The sequence below is a fragment of the Canis lupus genome, chromosome 12 (genome assembly GCF_003254725.2).
Source record: "Canis lupus dingo isolate Sandy chromosome 12, ASM325472v2, whole genome shotgun sequence".
In the NCBI taxonomy this organism is placed as follows: Eukaryota; Metazoa; Chordata; class Mammalia; order Carnivora; family Canidae; genus Canis; species Canis lupus.
Window position 1 is genome coordinate 55,937,798 of NC_064254.1, and position 23,127 is coordinate 55,960,924.

At 37.8% G+C, this 23,127-nt stretch overlaps 1 protein-coding gene across 1 annotated transcript in view; it reads left to right on the forward strand.

The window, feature by feature from the left end:
• The window catches only part of LOC112658411 (uncharacterized), a 499,297-nt gene that overhangs the window by 4,871 nt on the left and 471,299 nt on the right, over nucleotides 1-23,127 (forward strand). Inside the window, exon 4 of the mRNA XM_049092289.1 lies at nucleotides 16,059-16,161. Within this exon, the coding sequence (XP_048948246.1) occupies nucleotides 16,059-16,161 (103 nt within the window). The remainder of the gene's footprint in view (nucleotides 1-16,058; nucleotides 16,162-23,127) is intronic.

The following is a 23,127-nucleotide window of genomic DNA, read 5'->3' on the forward strand; positions in this document are numbered from 1 at the left end:
GAAATCTTATTTAAAGTTTAAGACCATTTCCTCATACCTTAAATGAAACCGACAGTCACATTGCCTTTATAGTTACTACTTATAAGTCTGGAATTGGTTTTAGCATTTTGGTAAAATCTGACCAATATTATAACACAGCTCTAATGATCTTAGTATACAATTGGCCATCATTGAGGATACACTAAGAGAGCTAACTCAGTTATGAAAATATTAGGTTTTCTCTATGAACTATCTATTGCCAGTGTGTATACAACCCACCTTCAGTTGACTTTCTAGCAACTCACAGTATTTTATTACACTAATTATGTGCAAGAGATAATGAACTAATGTTCCAAGTGCTACTTGGAACATAGATATCATGATTTAAATGACTACTTCAGCAGTGATGGGAAGATTTAGTTACTTGAGAAGGAGCAACTTTTCTGTATCATAAAAGGAATTCTCCTGCAGGTGTTGTGTGCATTGGGTCATTAACAATGTAGTATACCCTATAGGGACTTAAACATCTGGACCCAAGGAAATTTCATTATTGATCCTCATTCATTTTTCTGTACATTTACTATCATCGCCTCCTGTATATGCTGTCATTTTATTTCCTTTTGCCTCCTGAAGCTTGATTCATCAATTATCCCTCTTCTTTTTACCTTCAATCTCTCCCTCTCCCTTGCCCTTTTTCTTGAAGCTCACCAAGGTAGGCAGTTTCTAACATGGCCCCCAAGAATCTCTGCTGCCTGTATTCATGCCTTTGTGTAATCATTTCCACTTAAGTGTGGACTAAACCTAATGACTTGCTAATAATGAAAAGAATAAGGCAAAAATTGATGGCATATCACTTCTATGATTAGGTTACAAAAGACTGTGAGTTCTGTTTTGCTCACACTCTCTCTCAATGTCACTTTTTCCCTCTTGCTTTCTCAACTTGTTTACTTTGAGGAAGTAAACTGCCATGTTTGGGAAGACTATATGTCAAAAACTGAGGGCACGTTCTGGCCAACAGCCAGTGAGGAACTGTGGCCCTCAGTCTAATAGTTCACAAGGAAATGAATCCTGATAACCAGTGTGAGTGAGCTTGGGCAATGGATTTTTCCCCAGTTGCATCTTGAAATGACAAAGCCTAACCGATTACGATTACGTAGAATTTAACCTTGTCTAGACAGGGATTTGTCCTTTGCCCTTGGTTTATGGAAAGCATCTCTAAATAAGCTTTGGAATGTTTTGTGTGATGAGAGTGTCTTTTTGCCTGGGGACCTTGGGTCATCCTGGATAATCTGACAGTATGGGTTTAGGGTGGACCTGGCCTCATCCAAAAGACCAACAGCGTGATTTAGGGTGGGGTTTGGGGTCATGCAATATCAGTCAACCTGGATACTGAGATCAACCACATGGGTAATGATTTGATCATGCCTATATAATATAATGGAGCTCCAATAAAAACTCTGAACACCAAGGCTTGGGTAAGTTTCTCTAATTGGCAGTATTCCAGTCTGATTACTGAAGATTGTATGTGTGCTCTACTATTATTTCCTAAACATTTGTGGAATAGATTTTCATGTCATATAACGTAATTTTTTTTTTTTTTTTAGATTTTATTTATTTGAGAGGGAAAAAAAGAGAAAGCAAGTGAAAGCATAAGAGCAGGGGGAGGGAGAAGTGGACTCCTTGCCAAGCAGAGAGTCTGATGCGAGGCTTGATTTCAGGACACTGGAATCATGATCCGAGGCAAAGGCAAATGCTTAACTGACTGAGCCACCCAGGCACCCCAACACATATCTTATACACACACACTATATATGTAATGTATATAATATACATAATACATATATATATATTACATACTGTAACAGAATAATTGTGGCCATATCTGTCTCCTTACTAGATTATTCACTTGAAATTTGTCCATTATTATGTTCTTAGTGTTTAGGATAGTACTTGCATATACTAAGTAGGTCCTTAAAAGTACTTCTGACTAAATGAATAAAATATTGTATCAGGTGTTCAGCTATTAACAATCTTATCTTTTGGGGGGAAATCTTTTTGAAAGATGTTATAATTGCACCTTCTTAGCCTTGGAGTTTCAGCTGAGGCAACAATATGAGAAAAATTATTGTAAGGTATGCCATATTCTGAGACGCTAGATCATTATTACAAAGAAGATGGCCCAAATTTGTTTTTGTCAGCATTAGCTGATCATTTAATTTTAGTCTTTGTTTAAAAAAAAAAATTCACTAGCAGTTAGAGTTTCACGAGTGGGGGTTTCTTTAGAGACTACATGTGGAAGCCTGTACTTTTACCAAGGCAAGGGAAGGAACTGCTGAGAACCACTGTCAAAGATTCATATGTATCCCCTGGCATTTGAAGCAGGGGATCCCAGTCTCTGTGCTGACAAATCTAAAGGCAAAAGGTTGGCTGGAGTGGCTTGTGGTGTTAGGGCAAGGAGAGAGTGCCATAGAGAGAGTGTGCTATATTGCCACTGGGGTGGGTAAACAGTGTTTGGGTCCTGAGGGAGGTAGCCAGACCTGAGGAGTCTTAAGAGGAAGCTTATCCAAGAGGACCTCCTGGAGGACTCAGGTGACATCAAGAGGAAGAGACTGGAAGGTCACTGGAAATTGGGTGTTAGGGAGCAGTCATCTGCAGTTGCCAAGAGGAGTTACAAATTGGATCAAAACTCTTCCTTGCTTAAAATCCTTAAGTGGCCTCCATCTATAGTTAGAGTGAAATCTAAACTCCTCATGTTTCTGTTTTGACCCCTTATGTCCACAGTCTTATCTTGTACCACTCTCTATTTCTTTTGCAAATTAACCACACTGCCCTTTCAGTTCTCACACATTCTTTCCTGCCTCAAAATGTTTGTGCAAACTCTGCCTTATGCCATAACTTTTTTTTTTTCTCTTGCCTTTTCTAGGCCTGGCTCCTTTTTATCCTTGAGATTTTAGCTAAGATTTCTGTTGTAAATTTCTGTAATAGCTTGAGTTGGGTAAAGCTGCAAATGATATAAAACTCAGAATAACTATGGCTTAATAAGAAAAATAATCTTTCCCTCTCACATGAGAGTCATAGAATCAGTCTAGACCTGGTGGTGTCGCATGGTAGCAGGATCTCCAGAGCTTTAAATCTTGTGTCTCTATGATGTGTGGCCTCTATTGCAAGTTCACCTCTTAATTCATGAAGGCTGCTTTTGCTGTGGCCAGCACATGTATATTCTAGCTGTCTGGAAAGAAAAAAAGGGAAAAGGGCATGTAAGCCCCTAAGCTGAATTCTAGAAGTTGCTCATACTACATATGTTTACACATAGCATCACAGGCCATATTTTGGAAACCATAATGTCCACCCTCAGATGTGCCTAGGCATTTCACCTAGTTTCTGACCCACTTTGGTACTTCCTTGTTCTTAGTTTAGCCGTGTCACATCTTGCTAACAAGCTAGACAAGCTGGGAAGGACAATCTATTCTAACTAAAATTAGGGGACAGGTTGATATGAATATGAGGGACAACTAGCAGTTGTCCTGGCAAATACCCATTGGTTTTATTTTCTCATAGTGCTAAATTATAGAGCCTAAAACATTTCCCTCTCATTGAAGCCTTCTATGATCACTTGATCTAAAGTAAATTTCTATAATAATTTGGGTTGGGTTCAGCTACAAGTGACAAAATTTCAGCATAGAAGTGGCTTAACAAGAAAACAGTTTAATCCCCTTTCATGTGAAAGTCATGCATTTATTCTAGGGTTTGCATGGAATTTTATGGTGTCTAGAAAGAGAATGAGTTAAATGTCATGTCATTCAGTTACACTAGTTATATCAGCAAACTATAGTTTGCTATAGTCCATGGGCCACATCTGGCCTGCCATCAGGTTTTCTAAGTTTTATTGAAACTCAGAGATACCCATTAGTTAACATATTGTCTGTGGTTACTTTTTCCCTACAGCTTCAGAGTTGCAACTAAGAGTGTATGGTCCACAAAGCCTAAACTATTTGCTACTTGGCCCTTTATGGAAAAAAAACCTGCCAACCCTTGAATGATATTAATAGGTTTGTTATATAATGTTTACTTAAAGGCATCAATTTCCTTGGAGCTCAAAGATTTTTCCCTCTGAAAACCAGACATTTTTTTTTAATTTTTTATTTATTTATGATAGTCACACAGAGAGAGAGAGAGAGGCAGAGACACAGGCAGAGGGAGAAGCAGGCTCCATGCACCAGGAGCTCGACGTGGGATTCGATCCCGGGTCTCCAGGATCGCACCCTGGGCCAAAGGCAGGCGCTAAACCGCTGCGCCACCCAGGGATCCCTGAAAACCAGAAATTATAAGTAAAAGTGTTTTAATATGTCCCTGCAACACACTTGCTACCCCCACCCAGTATCTTCTTTAATTTTCTGTTTCTTTTTTTTTTTTTTTTCAGGAAGTGAGTGATGAAGACTCTTTAATTTTTTTACTTTGCAATGTTTTCTGGCTAATCCTTAAGATGCCACCATTCTAAGACTCAAAGAGTGCCAGAGCAGAAAAGTACTTTAAGAGTCAGGGTATAGGATACTCTGGTGTGTCACCCAGATACTCCTTCCAGGATAAAAGATTTCTTTTCCCCTAACTGCTGAAGTGCTGCTGTCTGCTCTGGGCTATCAGCTCTTTTCAGAATTGCTTTGAGTAAAGAGAGCCAGCTTACCGAAATCGGTGCATCTGATATCCAATGGCAATGGCATGAAGGTATAAATGCCCAGTCTTCCCTCCTCCTGACTTAAGTTGGGATAACTGTGAAGGGTTATCTCATCTTCTGAGCTCCCATCAGTTGGCTGAAGCCTCATGGAAATTACATTGCAGCTCAACATCTCCCTCTGCCCTGTACTCCTTTTTCCCCCCTTCCTTCCACAGGTGATTGTTCCCAAGAGAACTCCTTAGTAAACTTCTTGCATATTAATCTCTACTCTTACTTTCATGATTTTCAGAAGCTGAATCTTATGGATTTTCTAAGGCACAGATTTGGGAACGGGGAGAGCCAGAACTGGTGGTCTATTTAGAAGATCAAACCAGCTACAACATTTCTTTAAACCAAAGCCTAATCCAGAACAAGGCCCCAATTATCTCCAATTCTCTCCAATTCTATGAGGACTAAGAGAGGTGAAGATGCTGTAGAAGAAAAATTTGAAGCTAGCAGAGATTGCTTTGCTTCATGAAGTTTAAGAAGCCATCTCTATAACATCAAAGTCCAAAGTACAACAACAAAGTACAAAGTACAGCTTCTAATGTGGTGTGTGTGAATATATATATGCAATGGAATATTACTCAGCCATTAGAAACAACAACTTCCCACCATTTGCTTCAACATGGATGGAACTGGAGTGTATTATGCTGAATGAAGTAAGTCAGAAGGACAATCATTATATGGTTTCACTCATATGGGGAATATAAAAAATAGGGAAAGGAGAGAAAATGAGTGGGAAAATTTAGAGAGGATGACAAAACATGAGAGACTCCTAACTCTGGGAAATGAACAAGGGGTAATGGAAGGGAAGGTGGGCGGGGGAATGGAGTGACTGGGTAACAGGCACTGAGGAGGGCACTTGAAGAGATGAGCACTGGGTGTTACATGTTGGCGTATCTAACTCCAATAAAAAAACATACAAATTTATATATATATATAAAACAAAACGTACCACTTCTATAAAGTACAAAGTACAAGCTGATGTAGAAGCTGCAGTAAGTTATCCAGAAGATCTAATTAAGATAATTAATGAAGATGGCAATACTAAACAATAGATTTTCAATGTAGATGAAACAGCCTTCTGTTGGAAGAAAATGCCATCTAGGACTTTGATAGCTAGGAGATTAAATCAATGCTTGGTTTCAAGGCTTCAAAGCTTCAAAGGACAGGCTGACTATCCTGTTAGGGGCTAATGCAGCTGGTGACTTTAAGTTGAATCCAGTGTTCATTTGCCATTCTGAAAATCCTTAAGAATTATGCAAAATCTATTCTACTTGTGCTCTATAATGGAAAAACAAAGCCTGAATGAAGCACATCTATTTCAAATATGGTTTACTGAGTCTTTTAAGTCTACTGTTGAGACCTAATACTCAGAAAAAGATTCCTTTCAAAATATTACTGGTCACGGACAATACACCTGGTCACTCAAGAGCTGTGATAGAGATGTATAGTGAGATTAAGGCTGCTTTTATGCCTTTTAACACAACATCTACTCTGCAACCTGTGGATCAAGTAGTAATTTTGGCTTTCAATTTTTATTATTTAAGAAATACATTTTGTAAGGCTCTAGCTGCCATAGATTGTGATTCCTCTGATACATCTTTGTAAAGTAAATGGAAAACCTTCACCATTCTAGAAGCCATTAAGAACATTCATAATTCATGGGAAGAGATCAAAATAGCAGTAATAACAGGAGCTTGAAAGAAGTTGATTCCAATCCTCATGATTGAATTGGAGGGATTTAAGACTCCAGTGGAGAAAGTCACTGCAGATGTGGTAGCAACAGCAAAGAACTGGAATTAGTAGTGGAGCCTGAAGATGGTACTAATTTGCTGCAATCTTATGGTAAAACTTGAATGGGTAAGGAGTTCCTTCTGATGGATGAACAAAGAGAGCAGTTTCTTGAGATGAATCTACTCCTCATGAAGATGCTGTGAAAGTTGTTGAAATGACAAAGACTTTAGAGTATTACACAAACTTAGCTGAATAAGCATTAGCAGGGTTTGAGAGGATTGACACTGATTTTGATAAAAAGTTCTTCCTGTGGGTAAAATGCTATCAAACAGCATCGCGTGCTACAGAGAAATCATTTGTGAAAGAGTTAATCAATAAAGAAAACTACATTGTTGTCTATTTTAAGAAATTGTCAGAGCCACCCCGACCTTCAGCAACCACCAGTCTGATCAGCCATCAACATCAAGACAAGATTTTCCACCAGCAAGATTACAATTTACTTAAAAAGCTCAGATGGTGGTTAGCATTGTTTAGCAATAAAGTTTTTTAAATTAAAGTGTATATATTGTTTTTTAAAGACATGATGCTATTGCACACTTAATAGAATAAGTTTAGTGTAAACATAACTTTGATATGCATTAGGAAGCCAAAAAATTCATCTGACTCACTTTATTGCAATATTCACTTTATTGTAGTGGTCAGAAACTGAACCTAAAACATATACTAGGTGTAGCTGTGATAGCCCCTTTAATGTCTTGTCTGATAATTTTACTTATATGTGGTCATTGCAGGATTGACCTCTGTTGGTTATATTTTCCCTTGAAATTTGGTCAGATTTGCTGATTCTTTTCATGTTCAGTAGTTTTGATTATATCCTCTACAATTTCATTTTTATGAGACTGGAATTCTATTAGAATACTTCAAATAATGTTTTGTTTTGGGGAGAGGCTTGCGGGTTTTAGGAAGCAATAGTCCAGTTAGGTTCAAACTGTTAATTTTTGTGGATGAATATCTTTTCAGTTTTCAAAGCATCCGTTCTGCTGTTTGGGTCTACCCTTTGCATATGCCACTTGAGTTAGTTTGAAGCTTGGGCAGTTGGTTATATACATGTTCAATTTGCAAAACCTTTGATTCACTTCTTTGGTTATGATTCACATGTGTATGACTTGTATTGAATCATACACAGAAGTAAGTGCTTTCCCCCAGCTCTGCCCTCACCAGATTTCCCCTACATTCTCTGGCTCCAAGGGACTTTTTTTCCTGGTTCTTCTGGGTAAAAATACGGAGTTCTTTCAGTTGAGGTCCTCTTGAACTGCCATAGTTTGAGAGGTTTCCATGTGATAAGCCCCCTCTGGAAAAAGCAATGGAAGGAAAGAGAAGAATCTTTAAAAAGGAGAGAGACCCCCCCCCCCCCCCGCCCCATACACACATTCTTTGCACAACAAAGGTATTTTTATTCCTTTTTCTATTCTAAGATGTGAAGCTTTGCTCAAAGTTTTAGGGGCTCACCCTACATCCACCATAACAATACAGCTCTGTCATTATGGCTGGACTTGGGGAAGGCCTGAGAAGGAGCCTCTTTTTCTGGTCTTTTGCAAGAAAGATGGGTTTGTATTGCACTTTTGCTGTGCATGCTCATGATGGAGTTTGCTGATTCTGTCCACCTTTGGGTCAAAGCTGGGGAAAAAAAAAAAAAGAACAGTAATCTTGTCACCACTGTATTGATCTTTAGATTTTGACTTTACTCTCCCATATACCTGGTATTCTTTAAGTTGCAGAATCCTGAGGTATTTTCTTTTTGTTTTTGTCCAGAAAACAAAAATTGCAGTTGGTGAGTAAGATGTGCTCTAGTGGACTTACTCTTTTCTGGCCAGCAGTGAACCATAGGTGAAACTATCAAACATAATTTTCACATTTGATAAGAGGATGCAGAGACCAATCAGGGAGACAATTGCTGCCATCATAGGAAAGAAGTTGTTAAATTCTCTCTTCATTTATTAAATAGAGATAATGCCACCATCCTGTTATTTTTTGTTTAAAATGTATTTTAATTTACAGCTTCACATGCATATGAACTCACGTATTACAGCAAAAGTTGTAAAGGTTGTGCAGGGTTACACAGAGACTGCACACTGAAACAGTTACGAGTTAAAATTTGGAAGATGAGAAGGGCGGCACTTTGTTGTTTTTTCACTCTATGCATTTTGTATTTTTTTAGAAATGGCTAAGCCAAACTAAGGAAAGAAGAATCTTCCTGACCCTAAGATTTCTAGTTGATATTAGATTAGACTTCACAGATTTCTTATTATTTACATCTAATTTCTTTTTTTTTTTTAAAGATTTTATTTATTTATTCATGAGAATACACACAGAGAGAGAGAGAGAGGCAGAGACACAGGCAGAGGGAGAAGCAGGCTCCATGCAGGGAGCCTGTCATGGGACTCCCTCCCAGGTCTCCAGGATCACACCCTGGGCTGAAGGCGGCGCTACACCGCAGAGCCACCAGAGCTGCCCTCACATCTAATTACTAACTGCAGTAGAACCCTTTGGTGGTTGTCTACCACCTCATCATAACCTTCTTACTTTAAGGCCCGGTCCTTGGCAGCCCCGTGTGTGGGAAAAGATCCTGACTCCCTGGTCAGCTAAAGAATTCTCTCTCCTGAGGATGTGTATTGGGGACTGAAAAGGGCTAGCTTCTTCTGCCCTGTGCACTTGATCTCAGCTGATTTTGATTCAGGAACTATGGCACAACCACCTTCCACCACATGTAGACATAAGTAGACAAAGTGAGATAGCATAGGGGAAAAAAGAGCATAGAAGAATTCAGGTGACCAGAGAGGAGGAAAATAATTAAATGTAATGAAAATGAGACTGAGAACAAACACAAAAATAAACTGAGAGAAAAGCTGAGTTATTCTCTAAAGGCTTTTGATTTTTTTAGTTCAGATACATTTTGTGATGTATAAATATTCTTACCCTTTTATTGATGGATGAGATGATGTGTTATTGTGATAATTATCCCATTTTCCTTAAACTATCTTAACTAAGACATTAGATTTCTCTCCCTACATAGAAAACCAACAACATCACAGGAAAACTGTTATTCAGTCATTTCGAAAAGATTTGCTTATCATTTTGAAAAGAGATGGTTGAGAATGTACATATATGAAACAGCTCTAGGAAGGCATAATACAGTATGCTAACATGCATGGGTCATAGCATAGAAGAAACACTATAGTAAGAATGGGTAGGGATGGGGGCATGTGGACTGGTTAGGAAAAAAGAACTTCTAAGAATTCTGGAATTAATAGCCTGCTTAGAAATAATTACTTATATTCATTTTTCAACAAATAGTTTTTGAATACTACTGAATATTAAGTATCATAAGTGCTGGAGATAGAGCAGTGAATGATGTGAGGCCCATCCACATGGAGCTTAAATTCTAGTGGAGGGTGGGGCCAGCAATGACAGACAAACACAAAATATAAGTGAGTGCTATTAAAAGCATAAAGCAGAGTCAGAAGTTAGAGAATGCCTGGGAAGATACGCTATTTTATATAGGAAGACCTCCCCCCCCCAAACCCTCACTGATAAAAGTGACATGTAAGCCAAGATCTGAGTGAATGAAGGGAGGGAGCAAACCAAGTTGGTCTCTGGGTAGTATGTTTGGCATGTTTGAGCAATAACAAGATTTCCCATAAGAAGCAAGAAAGTGAACATGTGGTAAATGATGAGCCAAGGAGGGGGCATACAATGGGGAGAGCCAAATCTTGTTGTCTATAAGGACTCTGACTTACTCTGTTATGGAAAACCATTGTAGAGTTTTGAGCCCGGGACTAAAACAACCCAAGTCTTATTAAATCGCTTCAACTGCAGTGGGGAGAATAAATTATATGAGGCAAGTTTGGAAGAGGGGAGACTGATAGTAGGCTCTTGAAATTCTCTAGGTGAGAGAATATAAGTAGCTTAGACTTAAGTCTAAGATATAGTCAAGATGTTCTTGAAGGTGGGGCTGACAGCATTAGCTGAAGGAATAGTTGAGTTGTGTGAGAAAAGAGGTTCATTTTTGCTTGAGTAAGTTTTTGGATTAACAGCTGGGTAATGGAGATGCCACTAAGATGAAGAGTCACAAAGAATATGAATTCTGTTTTGAGATGCCTATGAATATGCTACTTGGAAGATACTAAGCACTTTAATAAGACATACTTCAAATATATTAGTTCATTCACCTCTCTGTGAGATTAATAATATTATGCCCATTTTGCAATTGAGGAAACTGATGCACAGAGAAGTTGTAGCTCCCTTGCCCAATTACTGCAAGGCAAAGTTAGGATCTGAATCTAGGGAGCTTAGCTCCAGAATCTACTCACATACCTACCTAAATGAATATATTTAGCAGGCAGCTGGATATAATGGTCCTTCGGTTCAGGAAATCAAATAGAAGTAGGGATATACATTTAAGAGTTATCAGCATATTGATGGTATTAAGAGCCATGATACTAGATGAGATCATTTAAGGAAAGATTATAGATGGGAGTATAAGTCCAAAGGCTAAACACTGTAGCATTTCATCATATTGAGCTCAGGGATGAAAGGAGGCTCTGGTAAAGAATACAGAGCAGTAGAGTAGTGAGTGGAGTAGGAGAAAAGCCAGTAGAGTGGTAGTTGGGAAGCCAAATGTAGAAAGTGTTTCAAGGAGGATGGTCAGCTCTATCAAATACTGCTGATAGCTTGAAAAAATAAAGATTGAGAATGGGTCAGTAGATTTGGCAACATGAGGGTTATTGGTGACTAACAGCATTTTCAGAGGAATGAAAGGAACAGATTAAGAGGGATGGAAGAAGGGAAATGGAGATCACAAGCCTGGACAATTTTTGAGGATTTTTTTCTTTTTTAAATAAAGGGAGCATAACAGTTCTCTTTCCCTTCTCTTCTGGTGCTTCCCGACTCACTCCTCCAGGCTATGACACTCCATCATTGCCAAACTGGTGACTCCCAAAGAAGTCATCTGTGGGGGGCCTTGTAAACCAGAGTCCTTAGAAAACCACTTGACCAACAGCTAATCATACACCTGTTTTCATTTCTGTCTTTTTCTGGTTCAGGGGCAACTTATTTATCCAGCACCGGCCCTGCTAACCAAGTGACCCCCTGAACCTCAACCCTTAACAGCCTTTGCAAACTCCCAGACTGGATCAGTTATCTGTTTTGTTACTATAGCATTCTTTACTTTGCTTTGTGGAACTTATATATATTTGTTTGCGTGATTATTTTATGTTTATCTTTTCTACTAGACTGTGCTAAGAGAATGAGCTTTGGAGTTGGTTAGCCAAAGTCTAAATCCTGATCATATATACTAGTGGGTGACTGGGCAAGTAACTTAGCCACTCTAAGACACTATTTTATCATCTATCAATTTGGGGTTAAAGTAGTATTCACCTCATATAATTTTGTGAAGCTAATACTGCATGTAAAGGTGCCTGACACTCAATAAATTTTAAAATCATTGTGAACATATTAAAGTAGAAAATGTAGGGGCACCTGGGTGGCTCAGTGGTTGAGCATCTGCTTTTGGCTCAGGTCGTGAACTCAGGGTCCTGGGATTGAATCCCACATCAGGCTCCCTGTAGGCAGCCTGCTTCTCCTTCTGCCTATATCTCTGCCTCTCTCTGTGTCTCTCATGAATAAAGAAATGAAATATTAAAAAAATAAAGTAGAAAATGCCTATTTAAAAAATATACATCCAAAAGAAATAAGCAATAATTAATCATTTTCTTTTCATCTTTGCCCTTTCCTCTTTCCACCCCAGCTTGGCCTTACTGTGTTATATATTAACCATATTTCTTCTTTTGCTTTATTATACCTGAGTACAAAACCCATTATGTTATTGAATTTACCAACTGGCAGATTTTGTTTTTAATGGAAATGATCTAAAATGTTAAAAGAAATTCCACTATTAGTTTTTCTACACTACAGATATTCCTTTCTCATTTTTCTAGAATGCCTACTAAATAAAAGTCACTGATCTATTGCTCTATAACAAGTCACCCCTATATCTAATGTCTTAAACCAGTGATTTACTATGGCTTACTATGATTTTGTGGATAAATTTGGCTCATTTGAGTAGTTCTAGCTTAGTTCCCCCATTCTGTTCAGACTATTTGAGGCTGGCGCTACAGTTATCTGTAGGCTTGAATGATCTAGATGACAAATGAAATTTCTTCACTCACATGTTTGGGTAACTCAAATGGAGTGGATGGAGCAGCTTGGGGCTGGCCAGATGTCTCTCTTCTCTTCCCTCTCTGTGTCACTGTCTCTCAGTTTCCTCATTTTGTAGCTCTGTCTTTTTAATTGTGTGGAGATATTGTATTCAGACTTCTTACCAATGGCTGCCTGTCCCAGAATAAGAATTGCAAGAGAGCTGGGTGGAAAATATAAGGCTTATTAAGACCTAGCCTCAGGAGTCATCACTTCTGTTGTTCTGTTGTACTCTGTTAGTCAAAAACAAGCCATAGGGCCAGCCCAGATTGAAGTGGAGAGGAGAGGAATACACAAGAGTATGATTTCTAAAGACATGGTTCGTTGGTGGTCATTTTTGAGGGTGAGCTACCACCATAAGCCTATAAACATAAACCACAAAACCACAGAGTCCCTTCCTTTAAGAAGCTTATAATATAGCACAGAGGAAGGTTTTTTTTTTTTTTAACTTTGGCATTATTGATTCTTTTAAAAGTAACTACATTTTATTTTTTAGAATAGTCTTGGATTTATAGAAACATTACAAAGATAGCACAGGGAGTCCCCATATACCCTGCATCCAGTTCCCCCTAATATTAACATCTTACATCAAGATGGCACATTTGTTATAATTAATAAACCTATTCATCAATATATTATTAATTAAAGTTCATACTCTATTGAAATTTTTTTTAGTTTTTACTTAAAGTCCATTTTTTGTTCAAGGATCCCATTCAGGGTTACACCACATTACATTTAATGTTTATATCTCCTTAGGCTACTCTTGGTGTGGCAGTTTCTCAGACTTATACTATTTTTGATACCCTTGACAGTTTTGAGGAGTCTTGGTCAGGTGTTTTGTAGAATGTCCCTCTATTGGAATTTGATGTTTTAAAAATAGTAATTAGACTAGGATTGGGCACATACATGATCAATGTGACTTATCATTGTTGATGTTAATCTTAATCACCTGGCTGAGGTAGTGTTAGGTCTTGTTTCTCCACGCTAAGCCCCTGAGTCCTGTACTATGGAAGTTATTATAAGCAGCCCGCACTTGAGTGAAGAGTTATGCTCCATATCGTTCAAGAAGGATTATCTACATAAATTATTTGGAATTCTTCTTCAAGGAATATTTGTCTCTTCTCCATTTATTTATTTTTCAATAATTTTTATATCAGTTTGCACTCATATTTATATTATACTTTGGGTTATAACCCTAACAACTTTATGTATTTGTTGCTCAAACAATTCCAACTTTAGTTAATTGGGAGTTCTTTCAAATGGTTCCTACATCCCTGTAACATACCTCCATCGATGCGTTTTTGCTTTTTGAACACTTCTTTCTAGCACCACAAGCTATCCTAGGCTCACCCTGTATATTTCCTGCCCTGGAACTAGAATCAGCCTTTTGTCTAAGGAACCCTGGTTCCTTAGTTGTGCTCATTGCTACACTATTGACTTCTGATAATTCTTTGTTGTGGGAAGCTATCTGGTGTATTCTAGATTAACAGCATCCCTGGACTCTCTGTCTATTAGAAGCCAATAGCAACTTTCCTCCTCCAGTTGTGAAAATTAGTAATGTCTCTAGACCTTGTCAAATGTCCCCTAGAGGGCAAAATGGCCCCTGGTTGAGATCCACTGGTATAGCAACAGACCTGCTGAAAATTATGATGATATAATATAATGGAGAACAGCAGGAGCATTGCAGAAGAAGCCTCTGAGCCTCTTTGCGGATGTTGAGGAAAGATTCACAGAAGAGGTGCCAGCTGAACTGAGAATTGATTTTCTATTTTTTGAGCAATTATCATGAGCCAGACAAAACATAATGTTTTATTTTTATTATATAATCTTCAATTTAAAAAGCAGGTATTTTACAGGTGAAGAAAGTAAAGTTCAAAGAGAAAAAGTAACTTGTTTAGAGTGCTTGAGCTGGTCTTGAGGGACCCAGTCAGCTCAGTGGATGGAGAGCTCTGAGGTTATTGACATCTGCTCACACTGTTCAAATCAAGACTATGTCTACCACTCCTTTGTTTATAAAACTGCAGTGCCATCTCATTTTAAATTTATTTTTCCCAATTCAATTCTGGGTTTTTGAGAGCAGGACCTATGCAGTGTTTTATCTCCAATGCTTGCCATGTTATAGGTGTTTGATAACTGTTTGATGAGTAGGTAAACATTAGTGATTCCACAAAATTCCCCACTGATGGATTATAGAATTAACTCTTGCTTCCTTCTGGTCAAATTGCTATCCTACCAGCATCTCTGGTGGAGGGCTCAGTACTGGGCACAGCAGCTAACCTCTTGTAGTGTTTGGTCACTCTGCTGCATTGTTTTACCCTCCACACCCCAAAAGGAGTAGACTGATTATAGCCAGTAGCATTTTGCCTTGGGTTAGAGTTGTGAAAGGTGTTGTCTAAGAAAAGAAAAAAACCTGCCTCACAAAATGCAGAATGTATTGCTACTGGTTTCCACAAATGATGCCAGTTCTCTACTTTTGATAATTCCTTTGTCCCATATGATTCTTCTATTATTTAAGGACAAATTTCACACAGACCATGAAAGGTAATTTTTTTCTTTTTGCTTTCCTTTCAAATTCTTCACATTGTCAATTTCTTTTCTTTTCTTTTCTTTTCTTTCTTTCTTTCTTTCTTTCTTTCTTTCTTTCTTTCTTTTCTTCTTTCTTTAGAGGTAGGAGGTCTTCTTGTTTATCAAACAAAAAAGGGGGGGGGGAATGCCTTGGTGGTTTTTGTTCCTTTCTCTTTCCTACAACTTCTGGATCTGCTATTTGCAGATGCTATGAAATTTTAAGTCTATTGAATTAGAAGTTGCTCTTTCTGGTTTCAAGACTGTCTTTCTTCCTTTCCTTTGCTAAAATTCTGGTCTAATTAAAAAAACAGTAGATCATAGTTAAATAAAACTGTACCCAGGATAACCCTGATTTCCATATGCAGATCTGTCTGCACTGACAACCACCCCCCTTACACACACACTCTCGCTCTCTCATTCTCCTTTCCCTCCTCTCCATCTCCCTATTGCATTGTGTCTGACTGATTTTCAGAGCACCTTCGCTGTTTCCCCTTTCTCATTCCCTTTCTGTAAAATATCTAGACAGGAAGGAGGTGGCTGCAGAGGCTGAGCAAACAATCTCACATTCTGCCTGCAATGTCATCGCTTCTTTCCCCCATTTTAGGGGGCTGAAGTTGCCCAGGAAGGGGATGCAGAGGAGCTGGAAAGGAAAGGGGGGAGCTCTCCAGAGGCAGCTGCGGTCAGGGGCAGGGACTGCCGCCAGATGTGCCTGCCTCTCTGGGCTTTGATTCGAAAGGGGCAGCAGGAGGAGATATTGGGAGACAAAAGCCCCGGTTTAAATGATCATTTTCTTTATTTAACATGGCAGCAGACACTCTCTGCGTAGGATCATCATGCCGAGCACAAACTGGACTTTCCCACTTGCCTGGCAGGAGTGAGACAGATCACTGTGTGCTAAATGAGCATCTGAGGTAAGACCCACTGTTACAGATACTTGATTTTTTTCCTAAACAATTAATTTTCTTAAATATATGTTTCAGCCTCAATCACAAACAGTATAGTGGGGGCAAATCTGTGTTAATCTGCATCTAAAGAGCCAAGAAAAAGCAGAGGTATAATATATTCAACTCAATTTGGGGAGGTTAGTTACTTTGTCAATTCTGTGTGTGCTGTTTGTTTTTTAGGTAAAATATTTGGTTTAAGAATAGACTAGTGTCATCATAATCCACCACTGGTGATAATACTGATGTTTAGACTCTTAAAAAAAACTTTGCAAAAAGACAGTGAGCTACAGATGCATGTGCTGTATTTTTAGCTCACATACAAATATTAGAACTCTTATTAAAATGATAGGGTTTTTTTTTTTAGCAGAGAAGGAATGAATGCTGCATAATTAAGTACAGTATTTAATTTGGCTGTTGTGAAGCAAAAGAATAAGGTAATAATTTTTATTGTACTAATCAGTCTCAAGATGTTCTCTGTGTTAATTGGGTTAAAAAAATTGCAGTACTTATTAGAAATTCTAATTTCACAATGCAGCACTGACAATAAGCTCAGCCAGTGAATTATTCACATCTTTAATTTGCTCACTTAATGACAGTGTTCTGTAATCAGAGTGCAGAGACTGCTGCCTATGCATTATGTATGATGCTCAGGACTTAAATGCAGGACATTATGAAGCTCTCAGTGGTTCAGTAATTAGTTTTCCACAAGACAGGATTTAGATATTCACAGATAAAAGTCCACAGTTGGATAATGCTAAGGTTGCAACACAAAATAACAAAGGAAAGGAAGCTCAAAGTTTAGACTGAAACTTTGTCTCTCCGGCCTTGTCCACTGTGGAAACATAATCATGCCACCTGAAATAGTTGCCGAGCTCTGATCACATGTTTGAAAACTGTTTTTGAACAAAGTTGTAGCAGGCAAGGCATTTGAACAATTTCAGTGGACCAGAGGGGAAAGATAAAACCTTTTTAATTAGTGTTCACAGAAGCCCTGCAATATATCCTCCTAATAAGTCTGTAGTATGCATAGCAGGCATTCTCAATGTGCTTTGTAACTTAGTTAGTGCAAATGCAAATCAGGTTACAATGGTGTTTGGCTGTAATTGTGTTTGTAAAAGGGTTACATGCCCAAATGGAGATTGAACTTGCTTGTGGTTTTGTTCCAGTTGCTTCTGAGGGAAGGTTTGAAAATCAAATGAGATATTAAGTGAATCTGGACATGAAAGGAAGTAGATCTGAATTGTCAGTGCAACTTTGGAATTTCTTACACTTGTCGGTTTAGAGTTGTCAGTTTTTCTTTAATGATTCTAGGATTGTTCCATCGTGAATTATATAATCTTAGAGAATACCCAGAACCACTAGCAATACTTTGAAAATGTATACTGACTTTGGGAAAACATTTCATAGAATTAATTCTAAAGTTTAATGATAAATTGGAATATTTACAGTGATTTTTTTTAAACATGCTGTCTAGTTGACTATATGGGAATTTTTGAGGATTTAAATATTAATATTTATTAATAAGATCTCACTACTTTGCCATTTGTTGGTCTAAGATTTGTAGTCATTTCCAAAACCAAAGTGTTAAGATCCTTAATAAAAATTGATATTTAAATTGAAATGCACAGTAATACTTTTCAATACTGCCTTTTACAAAATGAAAAAACCCTGCCTTTTATAGCTTAGAATATTTTTTAAAGAAAGTTGAGAAACAAATACGCAAATGTACTGTTTACAGAAGGAATGAACTAGTGACAAAAAAGAAATTACATTCCATCATAATTTGTGAAAAATTCCAAATTTAAAGAAATAAGTCACACCTCCAAATTTGACTTCTAACTTTTAGAATTGAAAAGTTATTTTAACAAAATAAAAAAGTTTTTCATATATGTTTAGGAAGCTGTTGCCTTTGTGATACGTCCAACATGCTTTTTTTGGAAAGGGCACTTGGTTAGGGGAGGAATTCAGTTACTGAGCAGGTGACCTGGTTTTGACTTGGATCCAGAATAATATGTGGCAATCAGGTGGTGGCAGTGGTGCTGGTCGTAGCTCAAAGAAATGGTTGGGAATTAGGAAACTTGAGTTCTAGTCTTATTTCGGCCACAAACCAGCAATGTCACTTTGAGCACTTAATATTATTTTCCATTTTCTTATCTGTCAAACGAAATAACAAACTTTTCTTAGATTTAGAAAAACACAACTGTAATATTATTATGGGAAGAAGGAAGGTAGGAGGAGTGAAAGTTTTTTGAAAACTTAAGAGCACTAGATAAAAATAAGGAAGCTATTTTAGGGATTAACATAAAACAGAATGTGTATCTTTAAGGCTGTATTGTTTATTATGGAAGAGATTTTTATCCAGATTTGCAACACTCTATAATGCAAAAATGTCAAAATATTGCCAAGTAAATCAATTTTAATTTAATTTAATGAGAATATGCCATGAAAAAAAAATGTCCTTCTTAGGTATTTGGGGGAGAGCAAGAGAACTTTGAGATTCCCATAAACATCAGTTTGGTGTCATCACTCCAAAAAGGTTGGCAAACATCTTATTTTGGACATTTATTTCACCCATCACTTAGGAGACAGATATTAATTCTCTAAGAAGTCTTATGCTTGGAATGTCTGCCAGTCATCAAGATTTCAGCCATTCTTTTCATTAGATTATGAGTCAGAATAAGATAATTTACACCACTAGAATTTTGGAGCTTTTTCTCACAAAAAATCAGTCAATGTATCAACCAATCAATAATTGATTATCTGTTAATTTTTCTTTAATCATCTATTAAACACTTATAATGCTATCAAAAATAATATGCTACCTTTGCCTCATTCTTTATGAGGCTATTGTGGCCATATTCTAGATGATAGACTGAAGCACAGAGAAATTAAATATTTTGACAATACAACACAGCTAGTAACAGTGTTAGAATAGAACCAGCTCCAAGTCATGAGGTTTTGACTAATAGACAATATTGTCAGTTCTCAAGGTCCTGTGATAAGTGTTGAGATAAAATAATTGATATTTCTGCCCTCACATTCTTATGGTGGTAATGTTTGAATTTCTTTTACCTACTCACTTGTAGGTCAAGACTCTTGCTTCTCATAGTATGGGCTACAGCAGCATTGGCATCATCTGGAACCAGGCTTGGGTGCTTTACTTTGATGTGGCTTTTAAATCACCTGGAGCTCTGGTTAAAATCAGATTCTGATTCAGTAGGTCTGGGATGGGGCTTAAGATGATTTTCTAACAAGTTTCTAGGTAAGGCAATGTTGCTATTTGAAGAGGTCTCCCTTTTGTGAGTTCTAGAATTCTAGTCATGCCTTCTTATCTGTGGTTTCACTTCCTTTAGTTTCAATCACAGTCTGGAAGCAGATGATCCTCCTTCTAATGAATTGTCTGAAGGTCAATAGTTGCTTAATGCTACGTCACAATGCCTATGTCATTCATCTCACTTCATCTCATCATATAGGCATGTCACATCATTACAAGAAGAAGGGTTAATACAGTACAATAAAGTATTTTGAGAGAGAGACCACATCTATGTATCTTTTATTACAGTATTTTGTTACAAATGTTTTAGTTGATTATTATTGTTGCTAATTCTTACTAGGTTAATTTATAAGTGAAACTTTATCATAGGTATGCATAGGAAATAACATATATATAGTGTTTGGTACTCTTTGCAGTTTCAGGCATTCACTTGGGGTCTTGGAATATATCCCCTGTGGGGGAATTACTGCAGTCTTATTCCCCCAAGTTTGGTACCCAGTGTGTCTAGGGAAGACCCAGTGGTACTAATTCCTTACTGAATTCCACTCTTCCTCCAATTCTTTTTTTTTTTTTTTTCTTCCTCCAATTCTGATCTTTTTTTTTGGTCCAGATAGAGATGCTTCTTTCTACCTTGGTTTCCTGACTTCAGCCTCTGGTATCCTAAGTTCTTAGCTTATATAGCTGTGGCTCTGGCTACCAGTTTAGCTCTGGCATAGACCTCTTGTGGGTCTGATTCCACACACCCAATTACTAGCCTTGGCTGTTCTGTCTTTCTTGTGATATCAGCCTGGTTAAGGATCTTGATTCCCCTGTCTGCATCAGAATCACCTGTGAAGCTTATTAAACACTTGCAAGCTTTATCAGTAACTCGTATAGATTTGACCCAGTGAGTATGGGGTGGGACTTAGAATTTTTTTTTTAATCTTTATCAAAGTTTCATTGATTCTGATGGGCAGCACATGCTGAAAACCACTTTCTTGGGGGCGCTTGCTGTGTCGTGACTTGATGGGAACCCTTTTCTTGAAAAATGATACTGGCATAACTTCTCAAGTTTGCCTTGTACTGGGAACATTTTCTCTATGCCTCTATGCTAGCAATGGGAAAAGACCATAGAAAGAATTAAAAACTTTGCTGAGCTGGTTTCACTAAGGCTTTGCAGAGTGATTGGCATTTGAATTGGATAGTCAATGAATGAATAGGTCATTTTTTTCAAGCCAAAGGAATAGCATATGCAAAGACAGATACAAATGAGAAAGATACCTTAAATACTGACGTCCATTTTGACAAAACTATTTAACACACAGAATGGGGGGAGTATGACATAACATTATAATGGTGGGTAGCTTCACTTTTAAGACCTTTATGTGTAAAAAGAGTTTATACTTCATTTTACCAGCACGAAGAATTATCAGAGGTTAAGATGGAAAGTAAAGTGACCAGACATTTGTTTCAGAAAGCTAATCTTGGCATAGAGGGCATATGTATTTATGAATTTAGTAGGGTAAGATGGAAGGCAAAGAGACAAGCTAGATATGTGTGGTAATACAATATAGGTGAGGTGGAGAGGATGCTTAGACCACACTCCTGGGCTCTGAAGCTAACCTCTGTCTCTGATACTGGTGATGTTTCTTTATCACAGTTATATTTTATAGTAATAGCCTGCAATTTAGACCTTATAAGTGGCATGGCCTTGAGAATTCAGGGAATTCAAAGCTTTTATGAGCCATCAGTGGCTCTTTCTTTTCCTGATTATTTTACCTTATAGCGCTAAGAAGGCTAACTCTAGGTTTCTTCCCTCAGGAGCTGCTTAGAGCTTTTAAGGTAATTATTTGGGAGCAAAATCTTACACAGCAACTTAAAGGAAACTTGAAACTAGTTAATGAGCAGCAATAGGAATGCCAATGGTTGGGAGAATTGTGTCTAGATCTCTTGAATACAGGGCTATTGCCCAAGCTCTGGATAGAGTTTACTATTCCATTAGACTTGAGTCAGCCTCATTTTTTTCCTGCCTCTGAATTTGTCCCTTTTAGAGTGACTGTTTTCTTAAATCAGCATGGATTTATTGCTTCACCAACCTTCATTCACTCGCCTCTGCATAGAGAGCTCATTTACTTCTAACAATCACATATATTGTATCACAGAGCATATTTTGGAAACACTAATACCTACTCTCAGATATATTTAGGCATTTCAACCGGTTTTTTACTTACCCTATTACTTCCTTGATCTTAGCTAAATTCTGTCTTCCCTGACCCTAATCTGCATGTGTTTATGTGGTAGACTGAGTAGTAGCCCCATCACTTCCCGAAAATAACTCCCAGAACCTGTGAATTATGTTATCATACATGGCAAAAAGGATTTAGAATATTTGATTAAGAATCTTGAGATGGGGGATCCCCCGGTGGCTCAGCGGTTTAGCACCTGTATTCAGCCCAAGGCGTGATCCTGGAGACTCGGGATCAGGTCCCACATCAGGCTCCCTGCATGGAGCCTGCTTCTCCCTCTGCCTGTGTCTCTGCCTCTCTCTCTCTCTCTATGTGTCTGTCACGAATAAATAAGCAAAATCTTTAAAAAAAAAAAATCTTGAGATGGGGAGATTATTCTGGATTATCTGGGGTATGTAATCGCAATGGTCCTTTTAAGAGAGAGGTAGGAAATTCGGTCAGAGAAGAAGATTGGAAAATGCTATTTTGCTGCCCTTGAAGATAGAGGGAGAAGCCCTAAACCAAGGAAAGCTGGCATCTTCTAGAAGCTAGAAAAGGTTGGGAAGCAAGTTTTTTCCTAGAGCCTTCAGAGAAAACCAGTACCCTGACTTTAGCCCAGTGAGACAGATTTTGGACTTCTGACTTCAAGAACTGTATGACAATAAATTTGTTATTTTAAGCTATTAAGTTTCTGGTAAGTTGCTACAATAGCAATGGGAAGCTAATATAGTATACTATATAACATTGTCTGACTTATTTGTTTGATGGTCCAGTTTGTCCTACAGATAAAAATTTTATTGCTTCATTGTTGCTTTTCCTTGAATACTACTCTGCTAGTGGACTAGCATATTTATTTTTCCTGAGTTTTAAATTCCTCAATGACAAAGGTATTACCTAGGAGATGAGTGACTGATGGGACTGTTCTGAGGTAAGGGAGGTAAAACCAGTAAAGTGCTCCATACAGAGTCTGATATAGATTGAATATGTAATGAATGCACTTCCTGTCTTTTCATGGAATCCTGGTAAACTAATTGTTGGGTTTTTAGATGGTATTGGAGAAATTCAAAATTGAATTTTGAATATTAATGGCTTTGAATATTAATGGTTCACAGCGTAGAAGTTTCTATAGAATTTAGATTAGTAAGTACTTATTAGTAAGTGTTAATAATTCTCTGGTCCATTTTGAATCTCATTTAAAAGATATTTTGATTTTGAATTCCTTTGGGGGTAAAATATTTCTTACTCATGGCCACATGTACACCATGCAGACTAAACTAGCTAATGCTTAGCAGAGCATCCTTTATTGCCTCTCAGAATTTCCCCCTTTCTGCCCCAATTTGAGTGTGTTTTTCTACATAACACATATTTACTCTCACACTCAGTGGCTACCTGTAGTTTACAGTACAATTAGTGTCTTAAGGGTTAAATGAGAATGCGGGTGAAAGCACTCTGTCA